The 17,469-nt window shown below is 38.1% G+C and overlaps 1 protein-coding gene across 1 annotated transcript; it reads left to right on the top strand.

Annotated features, from left to right (window-relative positions):
* Nucleotides 1-10,753: 10,753 nt before the first annotated feature.
* On the top strand, nucleotides 10,754-12,297 carry LOC135218998 (carbohydrate sulfotransferase 11-like). The gene is made up of 3 exons (XM_064255435.1): nucleotides 10,754-11,044; nucleotides 11,516-11,599; nucleotides 11,812-12,297. Exons 1-3 carry the CDS (start codon nucleotides 10,754-10,756, stop codon nucleotides 12,295-12,297), a joined length of 861 nt encoding a protein of 286 aa, XP_064111505.1.
* The last annotated feature ends 5,172 nt before the right edge of the window (nucleotides 12,298-17,469 follow it).

Here is a 17,469-nt window from a genome sequence, read left to right as displayed (position 1 = left end):
AATTTCAGACCTTTATCGTAGCAAGTATTCGAAATATAAGCTAAGCACGTAAGTCCCTACACATTTTTCTAATGGTCTGTGGTCCGTTATCTAGGAATTCAGAATTGACAACATCACGCTCGCACACATCACTGAAGGGAGTGCCAGAGGTTTTTATATGCTAATATGATATCCAGGAAAATAATGTAAGTTAAATCATTTTTTTTTTGTTTTTTTCCGCTATACTAAGTTTATACTGAAACTGTTCACGTCTGATAACAATCTGAAAAGAGCAGGCAACAACCTTTTTCAGTTCCTAGTGTGTATTTTAAAAGACACGACCTTGTTTCTTCAAGTTTTCTATGTTTAGGCAAAATTACCAAGTGTCACCTACATACCAAACCCATGGTATTTACAGGTGTTTGAGCAGTCTTAGGAATAAAATGTTTTTTCAAAAAAAACTCCATACATAAATTTGAGAGAACTGGCAACTTACCAAATGTTTGCTTATCGAACTTTCGATTTAAAAATGATCCTGCAGTCACAAATACAAAGTTCCAGTATACCAAGACTTACACTCAAAAAAAAGGACTTATTTTCTCCACATCATTAAAAAACGTGATTGTTCTTCACAGTCCTCAACCATGACGTAGCCAGAGTCGATTCTTCTCTTGATTGGAAGTGCGGACCTGTTCCGCCGCCCACACACAACACAATGAAAGGCCCTTCACGCATTCCACCTAATTCCAACCCCCCCCCCCCCCCCCTGAATGGAATAAACCTCGGTTTTTTTCTCTCTCTCTCATCATGCCCCCCCCTTCCCGCTACTTCTCCTTCACAGCATCTTCAGTAGAGAAACAGCAACTGTAAGGCGCACTAAAACAAACCTGTCTAGGAGCTTCGAAAGAAGATCGTTCGGTGTGGGTGTGTGAGGGAACATGCAAGCTGACATCTTATAGTCTCTTCTGATCATTCCTTCTCAGTAGCCTCATATTTGGGAAGGGAATCCTGTCGATAAAAACAAAGCTCGTTCATTGGAAAATTTTTTAAGTGTTTCATGAGACTGGTTCCAGGAAAAGGATCAAAAAAAACTCAAGAAAACAGCTGCACAAAACTGCAGAAAGTGTGAATAATTTCGGAAGGTAACTGAAGCTGTGATGCCAGTAAGTACGGACACGCGAGCAGTGACCTTTCTGAACAGTGAATTCGATGTCTTCACTTGACAAAATACAGTAGATTATCTACTGTACTCCTCATTTAATCAAACTTGAAATTTACTCTGTTAGACAACATAGCCACGTATGCGTTTTTTTTTTCGATAAAATAAGTAAATTGTCTAAACGAATAATTGGGTGAAGAAAATTGTTGTATTTATAGAATTAATCACAAATCATAATACTGACCGTCTCCGACTGCCTCGAACTATAAGTAATAGACAGAGGAATTATCTTTGAATCGAATTTCTAGGCAGAAATCCTCGAGTGTCGCATCTTGCTGCATCGCAAGGCGAGCGATCAATTGCAGTCGTAAGAGAAAGGAATACTCTGGGTATTGCCTGCCAAGTGTTGAAAGATAGTACGTCTTCAGCTTGTGCCTCAAGGTGGATGATTTGCGCCATTTTTTTGCAACATATTTTTACATAATCCATGTCAACGAGATAGACACAGTTTAGATAGTTTGAAAAAGTACCTTCGTTCCTAAAAAGTCCAATGTGCGCCAGGTGACGTGAGTAGCGAATTAAGTACTTGATAGGTAATCCACTGTGGTAGGTCACTGCCATGAGAAGAATGACGTCTCCAATGTTTTGCAAAAGTCGTGAAGTATCAGGATCTGGGAATAGTGAAGGGAAAAAATTTATTTGCATAATTATGGGCATCGAAAAAAAAGAGCGACATCTCAAATGTAAGCAAAAATCGTAAAGTATCAGGATTTGGGGATAATGAAGGGGAAAAAAAATCATCCGTATAATTATTGGAACAGAAAATAAATTGTAAAATCTACAAAAAAAAGAAGGACGTCTTAAATGCAAGCAAAGGTCGTGAAGTATCTGGATCTGGGAATAGTAAAGGGAAAAGTAAACAATTTATTTGTATAATCATCGGCACAGAAAATTAATTTTAGAATCTACACAAATTTTTTTTGTCTGGGCTCAGAGTCTTTGCCCCTGTGGCATTTCTATGACCCAAAGGTCTATAAGTCTGTTTAGGCATGCATTCAGAGTTGAAATAAATTATCATCATTTTATTATTCAGTTATTTACATATATATACATTGCGACAGAACACTCTCAAAGACCCAGAACTTGACCCAGAATTGAATAATGCTTGAGAATAAAATTAAAAAGCTTTGTAAAATACATAAACAAAATTAAAATGTGATGGAGTGTAACCACGACCAGCAAATCTTAAGCCCAGGGACTGAGTAAAAAGGGGCCAAATTTTTAGTTGATACGGCGTCAGGCCATCCCAGTGTATGGAAACAACTAAATTCAGCAAGCAAGAAGACACGAACCGTCATAGAAACTTAGTTACTTAAACAATCATCCCTACATACAGTTAATAAATATTTTGTTCTAAACATTATGACAAACGTTAGACAATAAAAAAACACAGTAGTCTGTAAATTTGTCTTTTGACAATCACGCAGATTAATCCAAGTATAAAATTCCATCCCTTTTCAGAGCCACTCAAGATAAGAGCTAAATGGTGACGAGAAAATATCTTCTTCGCGTACAATACGCAAATAAAGAAGTACGGTATACTGAACATCCCTTTCAAACAGAAGAAAATGGATCTGAAGATGCCAGCGAAGAAAGGAGTTATCATTTTAATCTTCTACTGTGTTTTCTACGTAATTTGGTGAGTAACCAATTTATCACGACCGTTTGAACTCCATATTTAACAGAAACATAAAATTTTTATGAGGTAGTTTATAATGTGCTTGAATGTAGTTTTATATAAGATTACATGACAGTATTTGGGTCTAAAGAGAGGAAGCTGCATTAGAGAGAGTAAAGCAAAATCAGGGCAGGTCTTGTGTTTCCAAGAAAACTATAAATATATTAGGTATAGGACTATATGAATACAACTAGAGTTAAGAGAAAAGAGGAATTTTCTTTAAGAACCTGGATCTTTTCCTATATGTTTTGGGAAAAGTAATTGGTAAAGTAAGATAACTATAGAACTTAGTTATCTGACATGAATATAAAAGTAAGCGCAATGGATGGCTTTGAATATCTGGTAAGTTTAGAATGAATGAAGTTACAATTATGCCAAGGAATGGTTCAAAACAAGAATGAAGTCATGGAAGAAAGTGGAAACCGTATAGATGGGGGGGATATGACTTTTACTATGAATTGTAGAAGAAAAGTGGATGACTTGTACATGCGTTTAGAAAGCAATCTACACTATTAAAAGAAGAAAGGTCAGCCATAGCGTAGATGGGACAAGGAAGGCAGCAGGAACTATGTAAAATGTGGAACTATGTAAAAATGTTTGTCGGGAAGTGCAAAAGAAAGTTGGCATGTATAAAGAGTTGTTTGACTTGGCCCGCCTCTAAAAGTACCGTTGATGGATGTGACTGGCAAGAAATGGTGGAGGCTGTAGAGTTGACTTGCCCGTTCAGTCCTTATAGGATACGGTTGATATAGCTGTGGGAAACATACAAGAAAACAACGGCACGATGAAGAACTTAGTATGTAACGAAAGGTTGATCAAGTCTGTTCAGGTGTTCTTTTTCGTGTTGGAAATGATTATCAGCAGGTCATATGACTTTGATTTCTATAGTGTTTTGAGGAAATAGGAGGAGGAAATTTGGAAAGTGTTAGTTTGAAAAGGATGCAAAAGTGTTGTAGAGGAAGAGACTCAGTACCTTGGGGAACAGAAAAGTCTCAGTCCTGACTTCTTGGAAGGAGGAGGAGGAGGAGGAGGAGGAGGAGGAGGAGGAGGAGGAGGAGGAGGAGGAGAGAGAGAGAGAGAGAGAGAGAGAGAGAGAGAGAGAGAGAGAGAGAGAGATTTGTAATACATTAATAACATATTTACTTGACAAAGGACTTACTTAACGTTCCAAAAACTTGCCAGTTTGCTTTCAAAATAATTGAAAACAAACAGAAACGACCAAAGTCTCATTTCCAGTTCATTTGATTTCATAACCGAGAGATTTGCCCTTTACTTTAAACTGTAACACTTTTTCACAAGGCAGAGAGATTTATTTGAAAAAAATTAATCAATCTTAGAAATTGACAGATAGCAAGCATATCTTTCGAAAAGGTGGTTCTATAAAGTCTTGTAACTCGAATAAAAACATTCGGTCATTTCACAAAATTTTCCATATATTGGAATTACCCATGGTACTGTAGCGAAGGCATAAGCAAAAGGCAGCGTCTAAAAATTTATTAATTTATTGAGGAAACAAACAGACAGGTCAATAGCGAGCGAAAATGTGTTGCCAGACACGAGGAAAAAAAAAAAAAAAAGGTCACTACACAATCATCTATCACCTGCGTTTGTTGACGGATGAAAAGATACATATAAATCGATAAACAAGACATGACTGAAGCTATGTACATATGGTAGTAATGCTGACATTGCAATACATATGGTAATAATGATACATTTTACATAACAATGATATGAATAAAAATATATTTACAAAAGATGTGTGACATATGCTGTTTTCTTATATACGAGCATTTGGCGCACAGAGCCACAGATATGTTTGTTGTGAGAAGATTAGGGGCCAGGTGAGATGAAGGTGGGGTGGGTCCTTGTGGGACCCAATTACAGACACCCCCAACCCATGAAGAGGTTTACATTTGTAGGTTGGTGTCCAGGAAGTATGCAGGCGTTAGACGGTCGATGGAGACTCAGTAGTACTGCCGTTCACTGTCATCTGTAGGCTTTGTGTCGTCTCTTGAAGACACAATATGGTCCTGAGCAGGCTGGGGAGGGGGGCTCTGTGTGCATCTATTCATATGAACATATTTTGCATTCTGCAGTCTTTGGGATGTACACTTTTCTAGTTATGTGGTAGGCCGTCTCGGCTCGCGGCTGGCATTATCCATTCTAATTCTTTAATGAGAGTGATGATTTCAAACAATTGGTTTAGCCTTTCGATGATGCCATTAGCGCTTGGGTTGTGGGGCCGTGGTGCAAGTTCTTCAAGCACCAGGAAAGAGAGGGCAGTAATACAGTGTCCAATAAATAAAGGTCAATGGAGACGAAAACACGAGAGAAAACTTACAATATTTATTACACAAAGCAATAGAAATTAACAACAGTCAGCCTTGTGACTACAGGACTAATATGCAGTCCCCTTAAAATAAATCCAGTAGGGATTACCTAACCTCTAAAACTGCATCCCTAAAACAGTAGAAAAATAACACAAGAAGTAAATAAATAAGGGCCCAAATAAACCTACCTGATAACTAAATAAGGTTAGGAAGGAAGGAGTAGACATACAGAAAGAAAACACTTAAATTCCTACCTAATATTATAATGCTAAACTTAACATTAACACCCTAGGATAGGGGCAAATAAAATGTTCTCTATATGAGAACTTCAAAAAATAATGAAACCACAGAAAAGCTCCTCACAGTTTATAGAGGGAACAAAGGGTTACACCCACACTTGTTGGCGTCCAAAGGTGCTAGGCTGAGGGTCATAGCACTGGGGTAACTTTGACACTGTATTACAGCAAGCTACCAGGTACGGCGTCACTCATCAGGTCACCACTATCGGAGGGAGTTCTGGAGCACAGGTAGCAACAGGGGTATAATACTAATAGTGCCCCCCTGAAATAAATACCAAACGGATATTACCTGTTCACAGACTCCCTACATTCCTCCTCGGGCCACAATGCCCCCACAACTGCTGCACTGGCGAAGACGACGTCCTGGAGGATGCAGAGGCGCCCTTCCTGCGTCCACTCGGCCGGGAATAATTCCTCTGCGTCGTCCTGAGCCCGCAGGAAGTCCACACCTCACACAAACACTAGCCTAGGGTAGGCTACAAAAGCTCAGAACGCCGTGGGTGGCACAGGAACTGAGCCTACAGCACAAAAGGTAATCCAGATCCAATTAGCGGCTTAAATGTGTGGGAGGCATGCAAGTCAGGCCCGTACTGACTAGAAGAGGAACCTTATCCTCCGAAGAAACTTTTTGTCTCCAAGGACGAACACAGTAAAATCAGGAGATGAAACTGCCAGTCAATACTCCAGAGTCCATGGCAGCTCTCACCACAACCAAAAAGAAACAAGAGATGGAGTTAGGAGTGAACTTTTTACACATTCCAATGCCGGGGAGTAGGCCACTAAACGTCTTTAGCAACACAGCCTTGTCACAAGAAAAACCAAACTTAACCTTAAATAAATCAACAATTAAAAGAAAATCACAAGGCTGAGACTAAAATAAAATTAATGACAATTACGTTAATACCTGATATCCCCAAACTGCCTGCCAGGGCATCCCATAAGTCGTTCATGAAGTTGGCTCCCTTGTCGCTTGTGATCTACGGGACTCCATATCTGCTGACCCATCCGATGAGAGCTTACACACAACTCTCCACCACCTGTTGCTGTATCGGTATTGCTTCGGGCCACCTGATATTTCTATCGATGTTGGTAAAACAGATATCTGTACCTTGGAGGTGGGTAGGGGTCATACTATGTCGATGTGGATGTGGGCAAGTCAGTGGTGTGTTGTGCTGAACTCTCCTATTCCGCTTTCTACATGTCTTTGTGATTTCGACGTCTGACGTGGGATGCATTTTATTGTCCCGTGTTTTATGTCCTTTTTTCATTCCTCACCAGATGTACCATTCTGCTAAAATTGGGGCTGTTGACCTGCCTGATGGGTGGGACAGATTGTGGGCAAGGGTCAAGACTTTTCTTCTGAGGCCTTCAGTAGGGGCAAGCGTCCGTTACTTGTTTTGCAGGAGATGGTCATCTCTCCATTGTTGGTTGACAGGTCGCTCAACATAAGAGCAGGTTTTGTCCTGCCACAGTTTCACGATAGTCTGCCACAGTGTTTTGCTGAACCTTTCAAGTATTTGATGGAGCAGGAGTGTTGAGCCATTGCTGATAGGTGACGCTGTTGTCTTGCTGTCCATGAGTCTGCTGTCTTTGTGAAGGGTTGATAGTTCGTTTGTATGATGAACTGTAGTCCCTCGAGCATGTGGCAGAAGTGACAAATGGATTTGTGGACTGCTATAGCTTCTCCCCTGTCAAAGTTAGAGTACTTCCATTCTGCTGTCATTAACTTCTTGCTGAAGAGCACCAGTAGATGACGACCATCATCCTTGTCTGCTCAAGTACAGCTCCCAGCACCGTATTACTCGCGTCTGTCATTAAAGAGGGGTAGAGAAAATATTAATGGGGTTGCAGAAGTTATTGCTTGTTTTGCTGAAAGAAATGCATCATCTTGATCTTCTGACCAACTTAATTTTTTTCCCTTGTGTAGGTATTGGCAGATGGGACTCATGATTTTAGCAATATTAGGGATAAATCTGTGATAACAGTTAATCAGTCCTGAAAATTCTTGTGCTGGTAGAGGTTTAATGCCCTCTGTGCTTACTTGATGTCCCAGGAATTCCACCGCTTTTCTTTGCCCATTCGCATTCGTATTACTTCATTGGTGTCCTTAAAATGCTGCCTGATGTTGGGCAAAATATAAGATGTCATAGACGTAGACCATGCAGAAGGGAAGGTAGACTAATAGCTCGTCCATAAGTCTTTGGAATGTCAGCCCTGCGTTGCGAAGTTCCGAAACAGCTGTCATTGAACATATAAGTGCTGAAAGAGGTGATGATTGCAGTCTTCTCTTTCCTTTGCTACTTAAACTTCAAAGTATCTTTTCAGCAGGTCTATTTTGGTGAAGATCTTTGTTCGTTCATCTGTTGGTTATGTCTGCAATGTTCGGCAACAGTATCTGTCCGGTTTCGTTTTGAAGTTTATTCACCGGTAGTCTCCACATAGGTGACATGTTCCATTGGGTTTGGTACTATGTGAAGTGGGGATGCTGATGGGCTGGGGGCTTTTTGACACACACCTACATTCTCCATTTCCTTGCTTGGCATAGGCGATCTTCTTTGGTGCTAAACTTCTGAAGCTTGAGTGGATCAAGGGGGGTCCTCAGTTTCTATGAACTGCTGGATGTTGTGCTGGTTTGAGTAATTCGTGTTCCAGGTCATCTTTGAAAACCCTCTTGGTAATCTTGTAGAAGTCTCTGTATTTTAAGAAATCATATCACCGGCAAACAGTGGTTTAAAATATATAATCTTTTATAGAAAATTTTCTGCTCAGAATTACTTCTTCTTTCATTTCCCGAAATAATTGCACAAACTCATGTAACACCCTTATATATATATATATATATATATATATATATATATATACACACACACACACACACATATATATATATATATATATATATATATATATATATATATATATATATATATATATATTATAAAATAAAAGGAGCCCATAAAAATTCTAAATATTGAAAGTAAGCCCTATATTTCAGAGCATGCTGTCTCTCTCTCTTCTTCAGGTAGGTAATGAATGAGAAAAGTTACAGGAAAGGCATTAATTATACCAAGAGATCCATCCACAGGTAAGCTGTATTACTAGGTCATCCTGGTAGATAGATTCTCTTTAATCTTCTTAAGTGTTGGTTGAAGGAAGATTTTATCTATGATATCTGAATCCCAGGCATAATAAACATCTCAAAGGGCGCCTGGGATTCAGATATCATAGATAAAATCTTCCTTCAACCAATGCTTAAGATTAAATGGGAATTATCAATCGGAGTGACCTACTAATATGGCTTACCTACGGATGGATCTCTTGGTATAAATACTGCCTTCTCTGTAACTTATCTCATTCATTACCTACCTGAAGAGGGAGACAGCAGTCTCCGATAATTTGTACTAACTTGCTATACTTTGACGTTTTTATGGGCTCATTTTATTACACACACACACACACACACACACACACACACACACACACACACACACACACACACACATATATATATATATATATATATATATATATATATATATATATATATATATATATGCTCTACAGTATCACTGTTATTCAAAAGCAGATCCTGATTGCAACAGAAAATTCACACCTGCAATAGTTTACATGAAGCATTAGTTTTTTACTTGTAAAACAACTCATTCCAGGAATAACCTTTCTACTTTCCGGGTCTTCAAGGACAAATTTTACAGTAAAGGTGAGTATGAAGATAAAGGAATCGTTATAGTTATAAAAAAAATATTTTACTAAAAGAAAACTTTTACAAATCATTTTGCATAGATGTAAGGTCGTTGTTTTTTCTCGTCATAAAACTTTTTTTTTTTTAAATATCACACTCGAACATATAAACAAATCTAAAGCCTTATATCTGTATAAATTGTATATTATATTTACTGAAGTGATATTTTCTTTATCTTCCTTGCGAGTTCAAAACTTGATCCACATAAGAAAGTAAGAGAGATAAACTTTTCAGCATAATTTTGGTCTGCAATAAGAAACTCTCTCAGGAAGATGTAATTCCAGTAATCAGTTCAGTTAACTGTCACTCTTGATCAGTTGGGATTCCAAGCCTATGATATGAATTCATACACACTCGCTTGATTTATGATGCCTGTCGTTCCAACGTTATGCAAGTCCAATTACTTTCCTGTTTGTTAAATTTAGTAATAAGTTTATATTCAACCTCTCTCTCTCTCTTTCACTTAACATTCGCAAGTTTTCATTACCTCCACCCCTACTCCTTCTCTCTTTAACAATAGTACGTTTTCATTACCGGCCCCCCCCCCCCTTCTCTCTCTCTCTCTTAACATTAGCACGTTTTCATTAACCCCCTCCCCACCACCCTCCTTAACATTAGTAACGTTTTTATCCGGGGCCCCCACCCCCCCCTTTCTCTCTCTCTCTTAACCCCCCAATTAGCCCAACCCCGTTTTTCATTTAACCCCCTGCCCACCATTCTCTCTAGATTAACACGTTTTGTTCATTAACCAACCCCCCCCCAACCCCTTTACGTTAGCACGTTTTTCATTACCCCTACCCTCACCTCTCCTTTAAACACATTAGCACGTTTCATTAACCCCCTCCCCGCCTCTCTCTTAACATTAGCACGTTTTCAGTACAACCACCCTCTCTATCTCTCTCTCTTAGCATTAGCAAGTTTACATTAATCAAACAACTCCCTCCCCCCCCCCCCAAACTCTCTCTCTCTCTCTCAATACTTTGATATGCTTTTGTTGTCTCTCTTCCCCGTCTCTTCCCAGGCTCTCCTTCCTGGTGCTCGATTCCTCTATGTCATTATAACTTTTTCTTCCACGATCGACTGATGTTCAAGTCCCTTTGCGTTACCCGCATGCTGGCAGTTCTCGTTGAAGTAACAGATGAGTAATTTTCAAATGACTAAGAATTAACATGACAATGAAACATAAATTATGGACATTTACCATCTTTGAAGTTTCTGTCATTTACTAAAATTGCTACAACTACAAAGGAGATTTTCCTTTCTGAAGCTCTAAATTTTATCATCATTATCGTTTTAGTTGTTTTGACTACTATTGCTACTACCACTGTGACTCCTACTACTATTGCTGCTATTATAGCGAAATAATTACATGTATTTATATCCAACTGTATTTTTTTTATATAGTATCTCAAGTAAATGTATAGTGGCATATTTTCCAGGTTTGCCCTCACACTTTTTCGAATCAGATTTATCCTATAAATAAATATGACTTTCATAGTGTATCACAGCAAAACTCTTCAAATGAACAGCAGTAGACGAAAGCCACTGATACACCATAAACCATTGTCAAAATCCGAAGCGCACCACGGGACGAAATCCCTAGATGTCTGGAAAGAAGAACAAGGACGGCGCAGAAAGGTGGTCAGGCAGGTTTGCGAGAGATTAGGTCTGACCAGAAGGAAGGTACTCAGCCAACTGATGCAGTCACCAAAGCAGAGTTTCTTGCATTTTCTTGTGGATGATGCCAGAGGCGCTATCTACTGCTACATTCCAAAGGCGAGGAAAAAAAATAGTTTGTATTGAACTGCTGTCAACATTAGTGGAATTATATAATGACAATACTATAGTAGAGTCACATCAACCGTGCATTTGATGTCTTGGCCAGTCCCTTACGACGTTCCTGATTGGCTAGCCTGATATGCCAATCACAGGGCTGGAACCCCTCAGTATCTCTCGAGAATTCACATAGGCAGGATGTAAGTTCCACCTCTCCTCAGGGATACTTTTGAAAGACGTATCCCTAAGGAGAGGTGGAACTTACATCCTGCCTCTGTGAACTCTCGATAGAGACTGAGAGATTCTAGCCCCATGTGACTGGCTATCAACAGCCAATCGGGAGCGACGTAAGGGACTAAACATCAAATGCACAGTTGATGTGAATCTACTATAGTTTTTAGTGATAATGATAGCAACATTGGAAACAATGACAATCATAATCCACAATGGTTTAATTCTGTTCATGCCCAGGTAGCTTGTACCAACTGGAAAAAGGTGTGGATGGTTCTAACGGGCCTCACTGGCGAGCAGAATTTGACGGCGATTCCACTAATGGTTCCTCATCAAACTACGAGTTAATGGAGCTGACGAAGAACACAAAGGTAACTGTACATTCTTAACAACTTAGAAAACAACAACGTTAAACTCATTAATAAAATTGCTATAACGAACTCTTATTGTACATCAATTCCATATATCATGATTAATGGTGGTCAAAACGCCCACCGCCACCGTCATTTCACAGGTTAAAGACTTGAAATGGGAAGCTCAGATCCTACAAGAAGCTGGTCATCGTCCGCCATCCTTTCCATAGACTCTTATCAGCCTACAGAGACAAAATTCATTTTGCGGAAGGAAGACCCTATTTCCAAAAGAAGGTGCACTCTTACATAGTGAGACGACGAACTGGGGCCAACCTAACCGACATACAGTGGCCAGAGTTCGTTGATTTCCTTACCTCGGCCGCGGGCCAACTGGCTGATGATCAATGGAGTTCTTACATGTCTTTGTGTCACCCATGCGCCATCGACTATGACGTCATTGCCAAGCTGGAAAATCTTCAGGAAGATTCCGATAAATTCTTACGACTGATTGAAGCCCCTGAATCTCTCCATTTTCCAAACACTTCCAGGACTTCCAGAAGAACAGATAGTGTCCTCTGGAGCGACTACCAGAGGCAATTAAGCTCCCATCAATTGTCTGCTTTGTATAAGGCCTATGGGAGAGACTTTGAATTGTTTGGCTACAGTTAGAGAAGAAGTGTACAAAGTCTTCTGGAAAATATTATCACTGTTTTTGTTCTCATATTAATTTTCCACGTAAAATTACGAGTAGACGCAAAGACAAACAGTATATTACGGACAAAACAAATCAATAAATACATAGTGTCACAACGGATTAAGCAAGCATTTGCCACAGTATAACTCTTCTAACCTTATGGCCGTTTACTTATCATGTAATATTGAGGTATATATGGTTCCACCAGAAAGCGTTCTCCTCTACCAAGGGGTGGCTCCGGAGAAAACCCAGAACCTGTAACTCCCAGATTCATACTATATTAATAATTAGCACATGCACCCTTTATCAATAATAATGATCGTCTCATAACCTAAACAGAAGGTAAATGAGTACTTCACTGAACTCCCTATACATTAGCTCCATTAAGCATTCACCTGCGTCCTCACCCTTCCCGGGTATCATAACCCTTCCTTATAGTTCAAACACAATCACCAGACGAATAAACTGCTTCTATTCTTCCACTATACATATTATAACATTCATTGTTACATCTTTGCAGCATATTCTTTCAAACTCTCTTGTCTCTGCAGTTTCTCTTCACTATTCCAAATCAGCGCTTTATCATCAGCAAACTTATTAAATTTCAACACAAAAGTCCTGATACTTTTCTTATTTGACAAGTGACACCGTAACCTTGTCTCACGCTAGTCACTCATAATTATTATTGTTGTTATTCTTGTTATGATACAATGAATATTAAAGTACTCCTCTTAATGGCATTTATGCTCAAAATATATAAATAATAAATTCTAAGAAATGAATGCATTACATTAATGTTTAGTTACCCAATTGCAATACATTGCACTGGTCACGATAAAAGAAGTATAGATATAGAAAGAGAAAGAGAGAGAGAGATGATTAAGACATCGGCAACCCTGAACACAACGCAATGTACTATGCTGATGATTATCGTTACGTGTAATAACAGAATTACATTAATAAAAGAGATCATGGAAAGAAAAGGTTAATACTGCGTAGTTTGGGAATATACGAGTATTTCAAAAATAAAAACTAAGCAAGAATTTTCAAAACACATATGATACACCTGCATAGTTTGTAAGGCTAGAGTAAAAGTAGAAAATTGAAAAGGAAAACCATCGTCCACAAAATGCTAAAAATGCAGTCGTATACGTTCAAAGCTTCATTGTCAAACTGGGATCATTGTGACATCTTCACCAACATCCTTTGGATGCAAAAGTCTTCTAAAGGGAGAGTGTAAATTTTAGCTAAATCTCGACTGGCTTGGTTTGAAGGGTGCCAACCTAGCATATGGCCATGGGAGTACCTGGTATGGCCAAAAATAAATTCCTTATAATTCTATCTTTCCCTAATCTGAAGGAAAGGGGACAGGCAGTCTCTTGAGAAGGCGAGTGGCTTCTTGAAAATTTTGTCAGACAAAAACATTGCTTCAAGATCGCAAGTCCATTTGAATGTGGCATGTCTGTGTCTATCCACTATCTTCCTCTTGCTTTGCCATATAGCTTACCCTTCTCCTTGCTAACGAAGGCCTGTTGGAAAATTTTTTGTTTTAATATATATAATTCAAATGGATTCGTAATATTGTTGATATTTCTCTACTTTCTCTAGCGGGATGCCTCCTTGCCGATCACTTCTCTTTCAACTATCCACCCTTTTTTCATATCTGTGGAATCTTTAAAATCGCCTTTCTTTGACATACTTGAATTCACATTTATCAGACAGCCCCAGTCGAGTATCTCCTCTTATACTCTGTTTTTTTTTTTCATCTGTCCATCCGCCTGTGGTGTTTTTGTATGGTAACACTGCGTCCCGGGCGCATATTCCTGAAGTCTGGATGGAAATAGACCCAATCAGAGCGTGATTTGTAGCGGTGACGTCGTGAGACTCCGCCCTCCTAGAGCAACCAAGTATACGCTTTCTTAATTCTTGCAGAAGCACTAGTTTATATTAATCTTATATAAGGTTTAGGTATTGGTAAATATAGTTATTATAGATGTATGCAGAAAATATGTATCAACTATGTTGTACCAGCTAATATTTACGCTGGCGATTATGCATCATAAGTTACCGAGATATGCAAGGATATGGGACCATTGCTCTATGAAGCACGCAGAAAGCCTTGCACATGGCAATCAGCTGCTTCATTACATAATAATTCATGCAGAAGCACCAGTTTTGAGAATATAAAATCTTGTGAGAGGTTATAATATTGGTAAATATAATTATTAAAAAAAGTACCGAGATACGCAAGGCAACATTGCTCAATGAAACACACCAGAAGGGCTATGATCCCATGTCAATCAGCTGTTTCGTTACGTAATACTTCACCCCACATGAAAAAATGACTCAACTACTCATATTGGCCTCGACACTTAGACATTTAGTACATGAAGTAGGCTGACAGTTTAAAATTTTTGTTACTTTGAATTTTATTTGGAATCATTGTACCCTTCAAAATGCACAACTTTTGCCCAGTTGATCATATATATTTTTTCTGCAAGTTGATTTGTTCTTTGCTGCTTATATACATATATATTTTCTATTGTTGTTTTGTAGTTTTGACTCAATGTTTTTGAAATGTACATATTTAGTCAGGTTAGGCTAGAATAGGATCGGATGGTAATTCATGTTCGGAAGTATACATGGTGTGAGACAGGAAATATAGACCTTTATATTAGTTGCTAGGGTAAATCTATGTTGCAATAAAAAAAAGCATATTCTTTTAATAATATCCAACGGAAATGAGTAGCAAATTCATTCTAGTCAAAGAAAAATATACCAGAAAAAATTTTTCAATTTGCACAAATATGTAATTAAGCACAAATTTACGCTGTGTATTACAACCTAGGCCATGCTCATGTTTTGTTGTGCAGATATCCTAAACTATGCAAAATTTTTGCTTTGCTTATATTATACATATTACCATTGCAGCCTCGGATACCAAAAAGCTTTCCTTTGCTGATATTTCATTGTAAATTTTAAACTCAACTGCATAGCTTGGAATATAAGGAAAAAATAACAAATTATTTACAAAAGATTATTTTATACAAAAGTTTATTATATACAAAAGATTACTCACATTGTACATCATACCAAAGTTGATTGACTCCAAACTGCACAGTTCCATTGTCAACCAGATACAATAAAAATGGAATAATTCATGTCTTAAGAGCTATAGTAAATACATAAAATTAATACGTTGCCTTAACACTAATCAACAACTATTGTGAAGTGTGAGAAATATGAATTCGAAAATAGGTTTCCTATTTTCCATTTGAATCAAATATATGCCAATAAAAAAAAATACATAAATATCACTATTTTTCACTTAATGATTTGTGCCATGAGATTTCCCATTGGCCACGTTGCAGGAAATGTGTGCCAAATTAATGGGGACGGACGTTTAGGTTAAGAAAGACACAGCACCTGTCGGATGACGGCCTTTACACAGCGGTGCAGCTCCCCTTGGCCTGCCAGTTGAGCTGACAAGGTATCTTACCTCGCCCAGCTCCACCATTCCTTATTGCACTTCCAGTGCAATGCAGCAAACTATTCAACTAGTTTGCAGTTTTATACGGAAACCCAGACGCTTGAGGAACTTCTTCAGTGCTAGGTCTGTTTGTTTACATTGAGCAATGGTGCCATATACCTTGCGTACTCAGACTCTCAGTACCTTTTTATAATAATAAGCGCCAGCGTAAATGCTAGCTGGTACAGCATAGTTGATACATATATGCTGTATGCATCTATAATAACTAATATATTTACCAATATTATAAGTATTATTTAAGATTAATATTTCAAAACTGGTGCTTTTGCAAGAATTAAGAAAGTTTATAGGTGGTAACATTAAGGAGGGCGGAGTCTCACAACGTCACCGCTCCAAAACACGCTCTGATTGGTTCTAATAACCGAGAGGGTCTATTTCTATCCAGACTTCAGGAATATGCGTCCCGGGCTTTAGATAGTTACGCTATGTGTAAGTTTTTAGGTAAATAAAAGGATATCTGGGTGTACATTTACAACTGAAAAGTGTATTAATAATTTACTGTATGCAAATTACACCGTTAATATTCGAAATAAGATATTATTATAATCGTTGAATGTAAGTGAATGTAACTATCTAAAGCCCGGGACGCAGTGTTACCATACAAAAACCACCACAGGCATGGACAGATGGAAAAAAACAGAGTATAGGTTGTGTCCTCCTACATGAGGCTTGAATCTACCCAAGCGAATGAATCCTTTCTTATTTCAATTTCATCACTGGATCATGAATGGAATAGATAGTAGACAAGCACAGTAGCAAAATAGCCGTGCGGCTACCCTCTTGGAAGCTCCCCTACGTCATGCTACCACGAGGTATAGGACTACAAGTTCCTGGAAGGTTGGTTATCATTGAACAATGCTCCCCTTGTGTCATGGCTACGGTCTTCAATTATCCATATATTGGAATCTGCTGTTCAGTGACGCTCCAGTTGTCACTGTCTAGTTTTTATTATCAAAAGAGTGACGCAGATTTCTTCCTTTCAATTCACTCAACTTTCTCTCCGTAAATGAATCATAAGAGACAAGGCTAAGAAAACGTTTTTGAGAAATTTGCTTCAGTGTTCCGAGGTATAACTTCGGAAAGATCTATCACAGATTTATACAATCGATGCGAGACCTTTTATTGAAAACCCTTTATTTTACAAGGGTTGCTTTAAAATGTATCACCTCTTCAATATACAAATCAAATTCAAAAGGCAAACTTAACTGAGAAAATTCATATTGTAATTATGTATATATTTATCCAAAAATATCAACAAAACCAAAATCTAAAAAAAAAAAAAAACTTATGACTAGTCATACATATACGTATAAATATATATATATATATATATATATATATATATATATATATATATATATCTATACACACACACACACGAAAGTACTTGGCACTATGTCATTTCATTTTGAACTTTCATGTGGCTTCAGCTAATATATATATATATATATATATATATATATATATATATATATATATATATATATATATATGTGTGTGTGTGTGTGTGTGTGTGTGTGTGTGTGTGTGTGTGTGCGTGCTTGTGTTTAGTCCTATATATAAGACTGCTTTTCTGCTATCGTACATAAATATACGT

This window comes from Macrobrachium nipponense, chromosome 1 (assembly GCF_015104395.2).
Source record: "Macrobrachium nipponense isolate FS-2020 chromosome 1, ASM1510439v2, whole genome shotgun sequence".
Lineage (NCBI taxonomy): Eukaryota > Metazoa > Arthropoda > Malacostraca > Decapoda > Palaemonidae > Macrobrachium > Macrobrachium nipponense.
Note: the sequence above shows the minus strand (reverse complement) of the source record. Positions and strands in the feature narration are given on the sequence as shown.